We start from the raw sequence: 18,143 nt of genomic DNA, 5'->3' as shown, positions 1-18,143 counted from the left end.
CCCATCCTGAGGGACCCCAGGACCTTGCTCAAGATCACGCTGTACCCTTCACCAGCCATGTGTCGGCTGTGACTCTGGGTCCTGCAAGGGCAACAGCGTAGCCTACCTTCTAGAAGTGAGCTCTTCACGCTAATGCAGAGGGCCTCCTTTAAGCCAGAGAACCCAGCTGATTGAGAGCACCCAAGGACCTCGGGAATGGCCCAGAAGTGGTGTTTGTTAACAAAGCCCTGCTCTCTTCCCCAGGCTCCCCTGCCGGCCCCGTCGTCCTGTGACCTCACACAGCAGCTCCTGCCGCAGACCATCCTGCAGAGCCCCCCTGCCCCCATGACACAGGTGAGTCTGGGGCTCAGGAAAAGGGAAACCTGGTGGTCGCACTTCCCCCAAGACATAACACGCGGTATCCCCTTGAGTGGGGGGATACACTGTTGCCCAAGTATACGTACCAAACCAAGATCCTGAAATGGGGAACGTTTCTCCCCATGTGCCCGTGGGACATGCTGAGCTATGAACTCTGTCCTATACCTGTCCCCTCCGGCCATCATCCTTTCCTTAATCTTCGTTCATCTTTCTGCCACTTTTCTCTGTTCCTCTTACTTTTTATGACTCCAAATTGATTATGTTATTTTAGGAAAAGTTTAAATTAGGCCAAATGTCAAAGGGACACTGCAAAATTTTAAGAGCTGTGAGTCCGGTACTATTAATATCACATTGGGGTTTGTTTTGTTTTGTTTTGTTTTGTTTTTTAAGGATCATGGCTTTGCTGAGTAATTCCTTCTTTGTTTCAGCAACAGTCAGTGAGTTACTATTTGGGTCGGGCAGTGAGCGAGCGTGAGGGGCACTGTCAGCCCTTGCTGTTAGTAGTCAAGGTTCAAGGGAGGGCCGGGCATATAAACAGACCAACCTCCACCGCAGGGTGCATGTGTTTACAGAACCAGTAAGAAAATAGCACCCCCCCACCCCCACCCAGGAGGTGATGCCTGAGCTGGGCCTGGAAGAATGGGAAGGAGATTGCCAGGTGGAGGGCCCACAGGGAAAAGGGACGGACGTGGGTCTGCACTTCACAGGGAGTTTTAGTATTTTTTTTTTAAGATTTTATTTATTCATTTGACAGAGAGACACAGTGAGAGAGGGAAGACAAGCCAGGGGAGAGGGAGAGCGAGAGGGAGAAGCAGGCCTCCCCCCTGAGCAGGGAGCCCGATGTAGGGCTCGATCCCAGGACCCGCGGACCCTGACCTGAGCGGAAGGCAGACGCTTAACGACTGAGCCACCCAGGCGCCCCTCGCAGGGAGTTTTGACAATATGCACCCTGCTTGAGGCCAGGCAGGCAGCTGAATGAAGCAGCAGTCATTCATTCTGTGGCCCAAGAGGGTGGTGGAGCTGATTGGTTTACACTCCGCTGAGGCCAGCCTCCGATTTCCGTTCCTTTACGGGGGTATTTAGCTTGGTCCCACTCTCTGGCCACAAGGGGTCCTAGGTCACAGCAGCTCACCAACTGGCTGCACTCTTGCCAAAGTGTGGACTTCTGTGTGCAAACCTGTCTATAACATATGTCCCATTAACAGCGGTCTCGAATGCTTTCCTGGGATAAGAAAGACACCTGCTAGTACGTGCTCCTCGCTAGAGTTAGGCTGGGAGGATTAAAAACAACTCATCCAGAGTCAACTAATTAAAATCATCTATATTCGTCCTCATTAGGAAAAAAAATTCTCTTCGAATTTCCAAGGCACATTTAGTATGAAATTAGTAACTTTTTCAATCCAAAGGCACCTAAAATGAGAGTCCCTCTAACTTCTGGGTCTTGCATAAGTAAAGGAATTTCTTTGTTTTATAATGCATAATGATGTGATTAAAGTCTTCTTCAAATTCTAATTTTTCATGTATGGAACATTATTTTAATTAACAATAACAGTTCTTAGTCTGTTAGGCATATTATACTTAATAATAACCACATTCTTTAAGACATTCTTGCATAATGCTGACCTTTCAAGTCAGATGGCTCTTTTCATACCTGCTCCATGTAAAACAATGGATTCTACCATTTTCTCTCTTCCCATTCACGGATGTTATCATTCTCGCACCCTATCACAGAAAGGGGGAAGAAATAAAATCCAAAATCTGAGAAGTGATTATCTGGGTAGCTGGTGGTTTTGCTCCATGCTGTGTTTCTCAAATGTCTGTAAGTTAACATAAAGGTCTTTATCAAAAAGGCCACGATCGGGAATAGAACAAAAGACTAATGCTTGGGTGTCCTGGAATGCCTTGAGAAAATCAGAATAATACTAGAAGTACCTAACATTTAGGAAACACAGTGCCGGCCCCTCCCTGACTGCCCAGCCCCCTCTTGTTTCCCTTTGGAGCCAACAGGGGAACCCAGAGTGTCCTCTCTACTAGACATGCAAGGCGTAGCCCCGGAGTGTTTCCTGACTTTGTAGAACCCACCACGGAAGCTTTTGTGTTGTGTTGTGTTGTGTTGTTTTTAATTTCATACCTGGTAGAACTCCTTTTCTTTCTCAGTCGAATTCTCTTTCAAAATCCCAGCTCAGTGTTTTGATCATTTACTTTCTGCTGAAGTTTTTGCTGATACCGTCTGGCATAGCACAGGTATTTTTAAACTCATGTTGAGCAGCAGAACTTTTTCCTTTAAATGAAGTCTGAAGCCAGAGATGCTCTGATTGAGGTGGAATTGGGAGGCGGGGGAGGTGTTGCTGGCCAGACCTCTTGGCCTCAGTCAGCTCCTGAGACTGCGGATTCACGTGTTGGCCCCTACCACCTTCTAGCTGTGCGATCCCAAGCCAGTCACATGCGTGACATGGGGGTGTGATGTGAAGAATTGCTGACCTGCCTCTGCCGGCTGGGGCAGTGACTGGAAAGTGTGGGTCTCCCCACACGGCAGCACCCGCCTTTATTATTCGTACTGGTTCTTTTTATTAGTATTGTGCCACTCCCAAAACTGTGGTCAGTGATTCCATCCTTCAGTGTATCCCAGCTGTATCCGAAACTCTCCCGGCCTCCTTGCTTTTTCGTATGGGAGGTCAAAGGGCAGAGGAAGAGTCTCTGCAGGTGTTTGCAAAAGACAACGGGCAAGAAATGGATTAGGGAGATTGTTGGGATAGAGATCAAGGGAATAGAGGTTTAAAAAAAAAAGGGAGAAGAAGATAGGGAGAGAGGGAGGAAGGAAGGAAGGAAGGAAGGAAGGAAGGAAGGAAGGAAGGAAGGAAGGAAGGAAGGAAGGAGCAGAAAGCCCCGGCCAGCAAACACAAGAAACAGGAACTATTGAGTGCCCCCAGAGAGCCCAGAGCAGGAGTACTGACCTCACCTGCCATGATCCCCCACTTTCCTCATGTTTCCTGTAAGGAAACGCCTTATGTCAAGGTGGACAGGAACAGAATCTTCCCATAGCCAACCTCCGTCCCAGGAAAGGGCTAAGAGGTAAAAGAAGGTGAAACTTGGTGCCCTTGTGCAAAGCACTTATCAGTGTCCCTCCTATAAGGTCACCCTCTGCCAGTGTTACCCTCAGGACAAATGTCAGGTGACTGTACAACTCTTTTCCTTAGTTCTTCTGTGCACAGATTTCTAAGAAGTTCATAGCAGCAAATGAGCCCAGGGGAAGGGAGGGAGGGTGATAAGGCCTCCATGGCCCAGGCCTGTTAGGAGGCCTCCGCCTCCGCCTCCGGGAAATATCAAGTTCATTTGTGAATTGTTACAGAACAGCCCTGCTTTCCAGGATCAGATTTAGGATAATGATAGGACCCCGGATTGCCTGTGAACTGTCACCTGCTCTCCGATGCACGGCTTTTGACGTTCATTTCCAAAACCATTTGTCTAACCAAATTTGGAATATCAGTTTGTGAGCACTGCTTACAAAATCACGTCTGGATTCTGTGGCCCTCCCGGACTGCCGTGCAATGCATTAGACCTGCAGATTCCGGTGGGCCTCGGAATAGCCCACACGGGGACCCCCGGAACACCCGGCCCTCATCCAAAGCCCCTGTGCGCTGCTGAGCTCCCCAGCAGTGAGTCACTCAGGAGGGATACCAGAATGGGCGGATAAGGGACCGGAAGTGAAAGTGGGCAGGGCCACTCAGGACAGCAACAACATCTGTCTGCAAGGCTGAAATGGCTCTTTCATCTGGTTGTGTGTTTTGACTCCACCTTCAAGTTCTCAGCACAGTTCAGCATGTTCCAGACCATCAAAGACCAGCTGGAGCAGCGGACACGGATCCTGCAAGCCAACATCCGGTGGCAGCAGGAAGAGCTCCACAAGATCCAGGAGCAGCTCTGCCTGGTCCAGGACTCCAACATCCAGGTGATGCCCCTTCCCGGGCCAGTGTCTGCCATGGCCTCTGTCCTCCCTACTGCCCTGTGACATATTTATCCATCCTTTTAGGGTGGGCGGGACTCCCGCCAAAGTCCCTCTGTACTGCCCTGATTGAGTCCTGCTTACTAAGCATATTGAAACTTCCAACACCAAGTACAAGGAGTGAATCCCACCTCCTCCATCCCCAACTCCAGGACAAATGTGAATTTCCCATGACACCCTCCCCATTTACCCCTTGCTCTTTTGGGCACATAATATCTATGTATCACCTGCATTTTCATTCATGAGTGGTGGTTGATCGCCCTGCACTGATGCTGGCTCCCTCCCAGGGGGTTATAAACTCCCAGCACCTGTGCAACTGCCCGGGTTGCTGGTGGGGGGCATGGGCATTATTGTGCTGTTGCCTCTCATCTAAAGCGTTAATGGAGGGACATGTGGGAAATGATGAGATCTGCACCCTGCACCGAGGGGGACAGCAGAGAGAGCAGGGACTGAAGGTCAGCACCCTCGCATCTCCAGGCCACCCCATTTGTGGCATGCCCATGGTGGCCCTCTGCGTGTTCTGACAACAGCAGCTTTTAACTGTGACACCGTGCCCCGGAGGTCGCTTCTTTGAATCCTTTTGAGAGATTGTGTTTGGAAGGAAAGCTGTGTATACTAGATCTCTTTCAAGGATAAATGATTTTTACCAAGTTTCACTTGGATCAGTCCAAGACGTTTTTTCTTCCCAAGTGCATTCTTTTGACCCAGGCTCTAATTGTGAATGTAATTCTAGCTCACCTTGGGAGCCTCCCTTGAGAGCTCTAAGCATTTGCACCCCCTCTTAGGAGAGGCAGAAGGAAGCAGGAGAGTACCTCGGGGAAAATGGCTGGAGCCCGGGACCTGTTGCTTCCCGGCCCGGTCCACACAGACCTTCCCGGGGGCTACCCGCAGGCTCTGTGCGGGCGCAGCGCCCAGCTGGTGCGTGCGGAGATAACGCGTGATGGGGCGGCGTTGCTGGGCAGCAGGAGACACCTGCTGCCTGCCATCGTGCCTCCCGGGGGCCCCCCAGAGGCGCTGCTGGCCGGCTTTCCGACACCCTGTGCCCCTCCACAGACCCTCGGCCCCGGGCTGGCTCCGCACTGGGAGGACCGAGCTGGGCAGCACACTCACAGCTCCGCCTACGGGGTCGGGGGCGGAGCGTCCGGTCACGCCCACAGCCCTGCAGCTGCCCCGCCTCCTCAGCCGCACCCGAAATGGACCAAGGAGAGGACCACAGTGTTTACAGGGAAAGAAATGGAGTCATCAAGATGTCAAAGTCCCTTTTTACTTATTCCTTCCCAGCTGTAATGTTTCCTCACTGATCCAGGGCCTGATTGGCAGAACTTGCCTGACTCCAATTACTTGAATGGAATTTTTACACTAACAGGAAGGGGAAAATTGAGCCAGAAACTGCTAAAAGCAAGGTAGGCGTATGAACGTCCTCCTCAGAGCCCGGGCTTTTCTATTTCCTGCCTTTTCCACATTCAAGCTGAATTCTAAAATAACAGGCGACACAAGGTTATCTCTTTCACTCCTTGTTATAAACAATTTTTATTTTTTTTCTCCTGACCAATGCATTTTGTTACCCCCCAAAGTACATATGCCCACAGAGCACCTTAGTTTTGTAAGGGTTGATGTGGAAATCAAGACCTCCAGTGTGTTCCTTCCCTGTTTTCATTCTTGTGACCTTATCTTTGCAGTGGAATTTTCCAAAGAACATGGAAATCCACAGATAGTCCAACCAGAGAACTTTTCCTCAAGCAGTCTGCCTTCTTGTAGGTTTACAGACTTAAAGAAATACATTCCAAAATGTTTAACCAAAATGTGATATTCATTAAAAAAAAAAAAACAAAAAACTGTGTGGCTCAAGCATAAAGAATAAGCAAGTAAAAATTACTTTACCCCTTCCCCAAAAAGGTAGGAGGTGGGAGGAGAGATTAAAGAATGGCAAAATGTTGATAATTGTTGAAGCCTAATGATGATACATGGGGTTTCCTTATACCTCTATTTTGTGTATTTCTAAGATGTTCTGTGATAATAATAAGTATTGGTAAAAGTAAGCAGATTAAAATAATGAGAAACCACAGGTGAGCATACGATTGGTTTATTCTTAAAAATTAGGAGATTTTTTTTTTCTCTGATAACTTTTTCTACTTGAATTAGGGAGCTATTTTTCTCATACTTTCTATAAAGTTGACCCGGTGCTGTTTAAGACGTCATCTTCCTAAGCCATAAAATTCTACTTTATTGTGGATAAAACAGAGGCATGGGTGTGCACAGCAGCAAACAGGATTGTCCCCTACAAAATCCTTTACCCAAATGTCAGTGGACTTTGCCACTTGACTTCAGTGCCCCGGAGCTTTCATTGAGCCTATGTGAGCATGTGATGCTTGCTGAGTACGATTAAAAAAAAAAAAAAAAAAGATTGGGTTATGAGGGAAAGGTCCTCTAAGGTGTTGATGTTTGCACCTAGATGGAGTCACGAAGGGCACTACTTGGGGAGAGCTGTTCTGGTGAAAGGCTGTGTCACTCCCTGCGGTCCAGAGAAGGATGCCGCTTGCTCTCTTTTTGAGAGTATGCGCGCCCTCTGCTGGCTACTCAAAGAAATGCCTGGAAGGGCACCTGTAGCATTCAATGGCAAATGTGTTCCTTGATTAGTTCTTTCAATCATCCATCTTTCCTTTTTTTCTTCCATCCACCCATCCATCCATCTATTCACCCATCATTCCTTCCTTCCAACTATCCACCTATGCACCCATCCATTCATCCTTCCATCCATCCTTCCTTCCATCCCTTCATCCACCCCTCTATCCGGGAGACACCCATTATGTATCCAGCACTTGGCTAGGCACTGTGGCTACAGAGATACACAGGACAGGCAGAGGGTGCCTTCTACCCTCAGAAGGCACACATCAAGGAGACAGAGCAGCAGACCCAGCAGTCTCTGACATGACACAAGCAGAAACAGTTTGCCCTTCTCTGAGCAAAAGCCTCATTTATTTGTTTATTCATTCATTTATGTATTCCATTCATTCATTTCTTAGATAGTTTTTGTATGCCCAAAGAGGCTAGGGAACAAAGAGCTCCTTTTTTAATTTTAAATATTATTACTATCTACCATTGATTGAGCCCTGACTACGTCTCAGCATAAATCTCATTTAATCCTTTACGAGCTATGTGCTCTTGATGTCACTGTTTTATTAATGAGGAAACTAAAGCTTGGAAAAGTCAGGAAAATTACCCAAGGTCATACCAGTAGCACATGGTGGGGTTGGAATCTGAACTAAGGTATGTAATTGAAGCTACATTATACCACCTGTTATAAATAAAGGTTGCATGGACTTGAAATCTAATCAGAAGGTAAATTGTACCCTACCAGAAAAATGTATGTTATGTAGTGTGTGTATTGGGTTTTTGCTGAAGTGATGAAGTGTAGGTCATGCCATATTATAGTAGGTAGCTGGGAACGTGTAAAGTATTAATCCCCAAATGGAATCTGAGATGATGGATACCCAGAAAATTCTTAACTTCTAAGGTGACAAAGAGCTCTCATTATTCAAAACCTCTCTGGTGGGGGTGAGGGATGTGACTGGACAGCGGGGAGATCAGGTGGGGTGGTGGAAAGGGCACCAGATGGGGACCTGGTCCAGTTCAGCCACCCACCCACCTCGGGCCTCTGGGAGGCAGCTCGAACTCACCCACAAGGCACACGCTTGAACTAATGATCCCTAAGTACTCCTGCAAGTGTCTGCTTGGCTTGGTTCTGCCTCTGCCTTTCCATAATCCCTCGGTCACTCAGCCAATGGTCAGCATGTCGGTTCTCCACTGGCTTGGAGGTTGTCCTGAGCTGAGTACAGGAAGCAGGGTTAAAACCCCAGATGCTGGAAGGAAGAGGGCCTCCCTCCTGAAGAAGTCAAAGCCCCAGGTCTATAAGGGAGGGGAGTACTGCTTGTCAAGAATCCGACATATTAGATAATGGCAGTTTTCAGTGCCCACAAGGACCTTTGGTTGAAAGAGCTAGTTACAGGTCTTAGGTTTAAATTATGATTGAAAGTATTAAGGTTGTTCTTCTTAGGCCTTTAGAGTCAATTTACAGATTACATTTTATTTACAAATCTAATTTGGTCTAAAAATAGCAGTGCTTTTACTTGTTTTTATTTATGTTAGTTTATAGATTTAACAAATGGTAAATAATCAACAGTATCTACAAAAGCCATTAATCTACAAGTTCGATATATCTAAATCCTTCAAACATTTCAGGTGCCTAACAAGGCAGGCTTATAAACTTAAGAAGTGAAATCTTTCTAAGCACTTAATCAATCCTTTTAAATCAAATACACCAGACCTACAAATGAGGTAGATCGAGGTTCTCACAAACTCTCGAACATTCTACAAACTTGATCAAATTCCCTTAGACCTCTCAAATGAAGATTGCCAAGCCAACATATCACAGGTGCCTTCCTGGGAATGCAGAGTCACCTCATTAATGGGGGCAGGTTTGCCATCTCAGCTGGGAGCACTGGGTTGAAGGTGCCAACCCCAGTGCGGGTACATGCCCCGGTCAGTGGCCTGGTCCTGCTGCCAGGATGGTGCAGCCTGTGGTGCAGGTTAGCCCACCCTCGGCCACCACTCATTCCATTCACAAGATATTTCTCTCTCCTCATAAGGAGCCGATAAGCCAGCCCAGACTCTACATAAGTACGTCAACTCATTTATAGGCCATCCAGGTCTAAGCATCTTTCATCATGTTAGACCTCCATCGCTAGACCATAGCTTCTCGAAGCCAGGGTCAGTGTCCCTCCAACTCACTGTTCCATCTCCAGGGCCCTCGCACCGTGCTCCTGGCTTGATAGCCTCCAGCGCCCCCGTGTTGAGTGAATTAATTCTTCCCAGGCAGGTCAGAGAGAGCAAGAAAGCTGACCTCTTACCATGGCTAGGGAATACAAAGAAGGTTCAGACACCTTGGTGTGTGAAGGCGAACACCTGAAAGTGAAGGCACCTGGGATCCCAACCTTAAAGGCCCTCTTGTTCTGCTTCCAGATGTTTCTGCAGCAGCCGGCTGTATCCCTGAGCTTCAGCAGCGCCCCGCGGCCCGAGGCTCAGCAGCAACTCCAGCAGAGGTCAGCCCCAGGCTCCCAGCCCCAGCTCGTGGCCAGCCCTCAGCTTCCAGGGCAGATTGGCTCTGCCCAGGTGGCAAACCAGCACCTGCTCAGAGAATCCAGTGTGATATCAACCCAGGTAAGCGTGCTCGTCTTCACACTCAGTCCTTGCCACTGAAGCAGACCAGGGCACACTTGAGTCCCGCAGTCTCCCTGACCTGGAAACCTATTGAGCCATTCCTCTTCTGTGACTGGGGCTAGATTATGGTGGTGTGGGGTTTTCCTTTCCTTATTCTAAGATGCTCTGAAGCCCCAAGTTGTAATAGTTTCCTCCTGTGTTTTATTAATATATTAAAATACCTCAATGGTATCCTGCAGCTGAAACTTTCAGTTTTGATCCTGACTGGGGTGGGAGGGAGATATGGACACCCAGACACTCACACCAACAGCCATATGTCCCCACGTGTGTGTGCTCCGTCCTCATCACCTGCTCTTGGTTTTAGCCATTTTCAGTGTGAGAACACAGGTTATATCCACTTCCATTCATTTTCCCTTTCCCTGGGGCCAGCATGCCCCTTCCAGTCCCCACCAAGCCCTTCCCTCACAGCCATTACTGCCTACTACAAGCCACAGTGACCTTGCAATCTGACAGTCTTCATCAATCAATGGCACTTGAATTGAATGCAACTAAGAAGTCCTAAGCCCCTGCTTCTGGAAGACCAAAGATTGGAAGGCAAGATACAGCCTTTCCTCAAGCCTCATATTGGCATACGTCATCATGGGTCCAGTAAACATCTGCTGAGCCCCTCTTATTCACCATTCCCCAGGGGAAAAGACGTGAATAAGACTGGTCTTGACTCCAAGGAGCTTCGAGTCCCATGGGGCCTCTGGGAATGTAAACAGATAATGTACAATAAAAGGTAGAAAGTACACATTTAAGAGTTTGGCCCATCTTCACCCAGACTTAAGGGTTTTCCTTTAAAATGCAGCCTTTTGATTCTAAAGGTCAAGAGAGAAATTAATGAGAATAGTCAAGAAGAATCTAGAAAAGAAGACACTGAGGAAGGACCTACACTAACATTGAAAGATTTCATGGATACTCGGACAGTTAAAACACTGTGGTGCCATCATATGAATGGATGGTCGGCGAAACGGTGCAAAACCCAAAAAGCAAAAGCAAATCCAAGCCCATTCCCTCATTTAGTTATGATTTCGCTCAACAAGTATTTGTCAAGTGCTCACTGCATGCTAGGCGCTAAGTTCTAAGCACTGAGGGACAGCAATGAACAAAAGAGAAAAGAAAAAAAGCATGTCTGATCCAACTCAGGAGAGCGAGGCAAACAAGCAAAGATCACAACCTGTCAGGTGGTGATGCGGGACCACTGGTGAAGCTGGGGGTGGGCTGGAGTTTTAAATAGGTGGCCTTCTCTTAGAGAAGATAATATTTGAGCCAAGACCTGAGGGGATGAGAGAATGAACCATACTGGTATTAGGGGGAAGAGTATTCCACACGGAGGGGTCAGCCAGTGCAAAGGCCCTGAGGCAAGAGTAGTCCTGGTGAGTTGGAGAGAAAGAGCAAGGAGGTCCAGGTGTCTGGAGTAGAATCGGTGAAGCAGAAGGTAGTTCAGTTCATGCACATTTTCCTTGCTTGCTGAGAGCCTGACACTGTTCTAGGCCCGAGGGATTCAAAGAATCCTTGAGGTGCTTATGATCCAACGGGGAAGAGTCACAAGATCAAAATAGTTCAAAAAACTCGTGGGTCCTAAGTTAGAGGAAGGGCCAAGGTGGGTAGAAGAAAGGGGTTCTGGGAAGGAGGGTTCCTGGAGAGATGACTCCCGAGTTGAGTCTGAGTTTTACCTTTCTCGTTAACACAACTGCTCCAGGGTCCAAGGCCAATGCGAAGCTCGCAGCTGATGCCGGGAAGCGGCCCTTCGGTGAGCAGCTTGACGCCCCAGTTCAGCAGCGCCGCGGCAGTGCTCCCACCAGCTCTGAGCCTGACCACGCTCGCTTCTGCCTCCCAGGACGGCAGCCAGTGCCGGCCCAGCCCAGCCTTCAGCCATGATCGGCAGCTCAGGTACAGAGACTGCGCTTGTTTGAAAGACAGCTGAGGTGCAGCTTTCCAGGGACCACTGCAGCCTTCCTGCTGTTGTAGATGGAGGCAGAGTTCAGGTGGATCCCAGCCAAGAGAGTGGCAAGAGAGGGCTGGGGGCTCGGGTGGCTGCACTCCTCATCCTCCGAGAGCAGAGCAGGCGCCGTGGGGACCGGGGGCAGCCAGAAAGGGCCCAGCCGGGCTGGGCAGGCGCTGCCGTCAGCCGGCGGGTCCACAGTTTGGGCGCTGGTTCAAGTTTCCCGTTTATCTCCTCCTCTGCCCCAAGGCTGCTGCTGAGCCAGCCCATCCAGCCCATGATGCCTGGGTCCTGTGACGCGAGGCAGCCCTCAGAGGTCAGCAGGACTGGACGGCAAGTCAAGTAGGTGGCCCCGGGTGGAGGGAGGAGGCCGAGAGCCACACTGAGCGCTCTCGGGCTGGCAGGGTTCTCATCGGCCTGGAGCAGCAGCGCTCGTGTGAGCCGCACCAAAGGCAAGGTCAAAGTGTGTCCACACCCTTTGCAGGGACACCCCCTTAGCTTTTCTTCCATTTCCCATTGAAGAAGATAAAACTGTGGGTCAGCATCCCATGCTTAGAACAGGACCTGAAGGAAACAATTATCTGTCATCATCTTCAAGCATCTTTACGGGTCCTTCACCCTTGGTAATAACCCAGGTAAATGTAGCCTGAGCCCCCTCCCCAGGCCCCCCCATGGCCCCGTCTGACCAGCAGATGCCGGCAAGTTCCACAGGCACACTTGAAGCTCCCCTGCTCTGGGGCTCTGGCGCCGAGCCACGGGGCTGTGAAACCCTGCAGATGTGGGTTCTCCTTTCCTCCCAGACACGCCACCTTCTCCTTTCCCCAGACTCCTCGCCACCGGCAGCCCCGACGTCCAGAAGCAGCTTTCCTCCGCTGTTGCTTTAATTACTCCGGACAAAGGATACTGAAGATAGAGGAGTGAATACTTGAAAAGCTACTGGGAAATAGCTCCTAGCTCTTTGACATGAGGCAGAAGTAGATCTCACAGACATCTTTCTTCTAAACACTGGTTGAGTGTGTGTCAGGAGTTCGCTGAGATGGTGCTAGCTAATTCCCCCATGCCATCCCCTGGGACCGGCCCCTAGAAGCCCTTCCTCCTGCGTCCTCCCTCAGCCAGCAATAACAGTAGCCGTGGATGGTCACTGAACATTTCTGAGGGGCAGGGGCCTGTACCTACAGCACTTCATTTTGTCCCAGTAAAAACCATGTGGGGGCGAGATGGGGAATGCACACTTCAGGAAGCCGCCTTTAAATTCCCTGATGGTGCTCTCAATTAGACAAAACAAAGACTCTTGTTACATCGCTTTCCAGAGATGCTTAAAATGCAGTGAACTAGGCAAAAGTGGGAATTCTTTCCTCTGGAACTCTGCCATTTTTGGTCAACACAATAATTTCTACCTTCCCCGTCTCCTCTACCGTCTCTTCCAGACATGACCTAATGCCCCATCTTGTTACAAATGACAGAGAGAAATAACATTTCCAAAAATATAATGCAAAATGGACTTCTCTATAGCGTCTTTAAACACCTGTTCCTATTCTGTGCTCCTCTGGAGCCTTCCTAAATGGCCTTCCTCTGCCACTTGTTCATGGTCCATGATCATCAACACCTTTTTTCTTTTTTAATTTTTTTTAATTGTGGTAGAATATATATGTAACATAAATTTTACCATTTTAGCTCTAAGTGTACTGTTCAGTGGCATTCACCATCACCACCGTCCGTCTCCAGAAGTTCGTCTTCCCAAACTGAAATTCTGACCCACATTACACACCAACTCCCTGCTCCCTCTACCCTCCAGCCCCACAGTCTTCTTTCCCTTATGAATCTGACTCCTCTAGGAATCTTAATCTAAGGGGAGTCACACAGTATTTGTCCTTTTGTGACTGGCGTACTTCAGTCAGTATAATGTCCTCAAGGTTCATCCATGCTCTAGCATGTGTCAGAATTTACTTCCTTTTTAAGACTGAATAATATTCCATTATGCGTATATACCGTATTTTGCTTATCTGTTCACCCATCAATGGGGATACTTGGGTGGCTTCTACTTTTTGGCTATTGTGAATCATGTTGCTATGAACACGGGTGTACAAATATCTGCTTGAGTCCCTGCTTTCATCTTCTCTGGGATATATACCCAGAAGTGGAATTGCTGGATCATATGGTAATTCTTTGCTTAATTTTTTGAGGAACTGCCATTCTGTTTTCCATAGTGGCTGCACCATTTTACATTTCTTTATTTTATTTTATTTTATTTTATTTTATTTTATTTTATTTTTTAGAGAGAGAACGTGAGGGGGGAGGGGCCACGAGAGAGGGAGAGAGAGAATCTTAAGCAGGCTCCACACTTCAGCGTGGAGCCCAAATCGGGGCTCGATCTCACAACCCTGAGATCATGACCTGAGCCGAAATCAACAGTCAGATGCTTAACCAACTGAGCCACCCAGGTGGCCCCCCCCATTTTACATTTCTATTAGTGCACAAAGATTCCAATTTCTCTACATCCTCATCAACACTTACTATTTTGTTTTTGATTTTTTTCTTAATAGCCATTGTCATGACTAGGAAGTGGTATCTCATTTTGATTTTGATTTGTGTTTCCCTATTGTCTAAGGATGTTAAGCATCTTTTTTTGTGCTCATTGGCCATTTGTATCTTTTTTTGAGAGAAATGTCTTCAAACCCTTTGCCCATTTTTGTAGTCGGGCTGTATTGTTGTTGTTGTTGAGTTGCAATCCGTTGTTAGATATATGATTCACAAATACTTTTTCATAGGTGGCCTTCTCAATCCATGGATAGTGTCCTTTGATGCACCAAAGTTTTTGATTTTGACAAAGTCCAGTCTATCTGTGTGCCCTTTCGTTGCCTGTGCTGCCGTTATCACATCAACTCCTCTTTCTTAAAAGTCTGTTTTCTCCTTCCCACGTGACCAAACAGGTATCCACAGAGCCAGGCTGTGTTTCCAAATGCAGACATGCACACCACCAGCAGCAGCGCCTCGCCCCCCGTTCTGCTGATGGGACAGGCGGTGCCCCAGCCCAGCTTCCCCGCCTCCCGGCAGTCACCCCTGCAGCCCGCACAGGCCCAGCAGCAGCCACAGCACTTCCTGCAGGTGGGCACTGCCGCACGCATGCGCCCAGGCACAGGGCAGAGCTCCACAGCCCTGGGCTGACAGGCCTTTCCTCCCTGGCTTTCAGGGTGGCTCTAGTCCTCAGTTCCGAAACAAACTCCAGACAGATTTGCGTTTGAGGCTTTATAGTTTATGAAGTTTATAATACTTAAAGTTTATAAAGTCTTTGTATATTTAGTAGGAGAAATTTAGACTCAGCTATTATGCATCATTTGATATGTGCTTAAAAGATCCATCTTTAATACTATTCCATCTGACAAACGCTATTTATAAAATTTATATCTAGTATGCTTTGTGTGTAGTTTGGAATATGAGAGAGTGTGGGGCAAATTTGAATCAGTAAGATGACTAATGCCTGAGGGAAAAAAAAAGATCCATCTTTAAGAAGTAATTGTTATATGGTGTCCATATTTTTGAGAACAAAATTGTGGTGGTGGGACCTGATTACTGTGATTGTCAGACTTGTTAGTGTGTTTATACACAAAGTCTTATACAAATACAAATTACGTGTTTAGTTAAAGATTCATCGAACTTGCTTGATAAATACAATAATGTGGCCTGAAGTTGGGGCTTTCTAGGAAAATGTGGGGCACTTTTACATGTGGTCACTGCTTGCTTTAAGCAAGTGCCAAACACACTGGAAGGAGGGAGGGTGAGAGCCAGTGGTTGACGTTCAGATGGGACCAGAAGTGTCTGCTCAGGCTCTGGCCTTCCCTCCGACATATGCCCGGAGCACCCCTTCCTGCCCCAGCCCTGCCCCTGTCCTTTGCACATCCTCCCTGGCCTCCAGCCCCCGCCACAGGGCAGGCCATGGCTTTCCCTTCGCTCTACCTCCTTGCTTGGGCACTTTCAGAACCACAGGAGAGTGTTGTGACTGAGACATTTTAAGGACAGTGCAATAAAGATGAAAAGAGTCCTCCTTGAAGGTCTTGAATGTAATTTAATTCCAAAGATGCTAACCCATCTGTGATATACTTTTCAAAAGTTCCCTGGCCTCAAGCATAGGGACAGTCAACTCAAGACTTCAGCTTTGCATATCTTGTCATTTTGCAGGACACAAGTGATTTCAGATGGGTGCAGGTGAAGGGAGAAGGCAGGGATGGTCTGGGCAGAGTTAGAGGCCTCCCGCATCTTTCTTCAGCCCTGGCAGCAAACATGTTGATGGGGACCTGTTCCTCCAAGACATGGGGCTAAGAAGACACAGAGCATTTGGGCCTTCTTGCTGGCCTCCGGGCCCTCATGGTGCGGTGTGGGGAGAGGGGATGTCTCACAGAGCGGCCAGGCTCGGGGTCTGTGCCAGTAAGAGCATTGTGGCTGGAGGCCTTCATGGAGGAAGGCCCCAGGGGCACCTGCTGCAGAGCCAAAGTGCGGGCGAAGTGAATGGAGAGGAAGGGCCAGTGTTCCAAAAAGAGAGAGACAGCCTGAGCCAAAGTGGAGGCGCAGGTGTGCCTGGGGTGCTCTGGGTGGTTTGGACAGGGGAGATTTCATGGATGGGAATAGTGAGGGGTGGGACTGAAGGTGCCAAAGTTAGGGTTTGACCAGTTGAAGTTTCTGAGCTTCAAATTAGGAGGCTGGCAAACAGCAGTATTTGGGAGTGGTTACAGAATCAGGGACCATGGTGAAAAGTATGCAGACTGCATGTGTGTTTGGTTTCTGCCCTGTCAATGATCTGCATGTAGTCTCAGGTCCCAACATCCCAAAATATACAGGCCACATGTAGATCATGTGCACCTGTTCAGAAAACCACACACCCAAAGCCTGGTCCCTGGCCCACTGGCCCAAAGGAATCCCTAGTGCCGGCAGAGAGCTTGGCTTCCGAATTCCCACCCACCTGGCAGAGCCTCAGGCTCCTTTCTTCCCCACCCACCCTCCCCCGCAAGGTCCCGCCACCACAAGACACTCCCCCCCCCCCCCCCCCCCGCCACCCCACCAGCCATGGAGGTGAGTCCTCTAGCCCTTTGTCCTTACTTTCCAGGTGCAGGCACCAACCTCTCTGCACAGTGAGCAGGACTCGCTACTTCTTTCCACCTACTCGCAACAGCCAGGGACCCTGGGCTACCCCCCGCCGCCCCAGCCCTCACGCCCTCCCCGAAGGGTCAGCAGCCTCTCTGAGTCCTCGGGCCTCCAGCAGCCACCCCGGTAGAGCCCTGGCACCTCCGTCGGGTCACAATCAGCTTTAACCAATGGACGGACCATGGGGGTGGCCACAGGAACTGGGGAGAGGAGTTTAAACCCTTGGCTTTTGTGCGCACTGCATACATTTCAGAACTCCTGGATGGTAACCATCTCCAGAACGCAGTGGCTGGCCGTGGAAAATGATCAGAATGCTGGCCGTGTTTCCCTAGCCTCTGTGTTTCTCGGGCACACTCTACAGCCATACTCGGATGGGAACCGAGTGCCCCACGAAAGCGTCATTACTCAGTTCACTTAGCAGACGGCACGTCTTGCCACGTCCTCCCCAAGAGCGCACTGGTCCCTCTAGCCGGCTGTGGTCCATCCGCACTTGCTAGCTGGCCTTCACTCTCCTGATCCTCTTTCCTTTGCATTCGAGAAGCACTGGGTCAGAGATCTGTTGAAGAGAGAGAATAAAGAGATTATTTTTCATTATTTTTAAATGGTGGTTTTTGTTTTAATTTGCACAGCTGCACAGAGGAGATAACTTAGGCACTTTCAGGTTTTAAAAATAAGGAGGTCTTGTGACTTCACTTGGAGACCCAGGAACAAAAACAGCCCACCAATCAGATGGTCATTGTTAACCAGGCCGCAGACCCACACCCTCTGGTCTGAAACCTAAGGGAAGAAGGCTCTTTCTGGTGGTTATTGTTTCCCCCTAAATAAAACACTGGACTGTTCCTGTTTACTTCCTTGATTGCAACTACAAAGGCAGACTCAAAGCAAAGCACAATCATGCAGCTGATATTCCGGAATTCTGTCGGGAACTCCGAGACGGAATGGGAGGAAGAGGTATCCCAAGCCAGGCAGGCCCATGGAGCTCCAGGTCCCCGAGGAAATCCCAGCACGCGCCGGCCCCTTGAGTCAGAATGCTGCATCTTTCTACAGATCTTTCGTGAGAAGACCGAGGATTGGATTCTCCTTTTCAAAATGCACTTTGCTTTTTTTGTATGTTTTGTTATGTTGAGATGTTTCTAAAGAGAAGATTTTATGTAATTAAAAGACGAAGTGTAGTGAATTGTACAGCTGTTGTAATAATGATCTATTTCTATATAAAATAAAATTGTATGGATTATGTGTAAATTATTTTGTATCTGAGACACCAGTTCCTTTCCCAGATATAAAAGTATAAAAGTTTTCTTGTGTTTTTCTGTGAGTGGCCATTTTGTAATAAATTAATGAATTTGTACAATTTCCTCTGGAGGCAGTTTCTGTCCCTTGTTATCTATGCATGCATACATCTTTTCTTCATTGTTTAAATTTTTTTTTTTTTTTTTAATTTCA

General features: G+C 48.4%; 1 protein-coding gene across 12 annotated transcripts in view; it reads left to right on the top strand.

Annotated features, from left to right (window-relative positions):
* NPAS2 (neuronal PAS domain protein 2) overlaps nt 1–18,055 on the top strand; it is a 152,482-nt gene extending 134,427 nt beyond the window's left edge. For 6 of the 12 annotated variants that reach the window (XM_078056797.1, XM_078056796.1, XM_078056799.1 and 3 more), the window contains 8 exons: nt 244–333; nt 4,160–4,306; nt 9,380–9,577; nt 11,322–11,512; nt 11,814–11,906; nt 12,049–12,199; nt 14,495–14,669; nt 16,663–16,792. In XM_078056797.1, coding sequence (XP_077912923.1) covers nt 244–333; nt 4,160–4,306; nt 9,380–9,577; nt 11,322–11,512; nt 11,814–11,906; nt 12,049–12,199; nt 14,495–14,669; nt 16,663–16,691 — 1,074 coding nt within the window. In that variant the 3' untranslated portion in view covers nt 16,692–16,792. Of the gene's footprint in view, nt 1–243; nt 334–4,159; nt 4,307–9,379; nt 9,578–11,321; nt 11,513–11,813; nt 11,907–12,048; nt 12,200–14,494; nt 14,670–16,662 lie in introns of those variants that run through there. The other 6 variants (XM_078056794.1, XM_078056793.1, XM_078056795.1 and 3 more) reach the window with 5 other exon arrangements.
* The last annotated feature ends 88 nt before the right edge of the window (nt 18,056–18,143 follow it).

The sequence above is a fragment of the Halichoerus grypus genome, chromosome 10, assembly GCF_964656455.1.
Source record: "Halichoerus grypus chromosome 10, mHalGry1.hap1.1, whole genome shotgun sequence".
NCBI classification, from domain to species: Eukaryota; Metazoa; Chordata; class Mammalia; order Carnivora; family Phocidae; genus Halichoerus; species Halichoerus grypus.
This window is presented reverse-complemented; position numbering and strand designations above follow the sequence as displayed.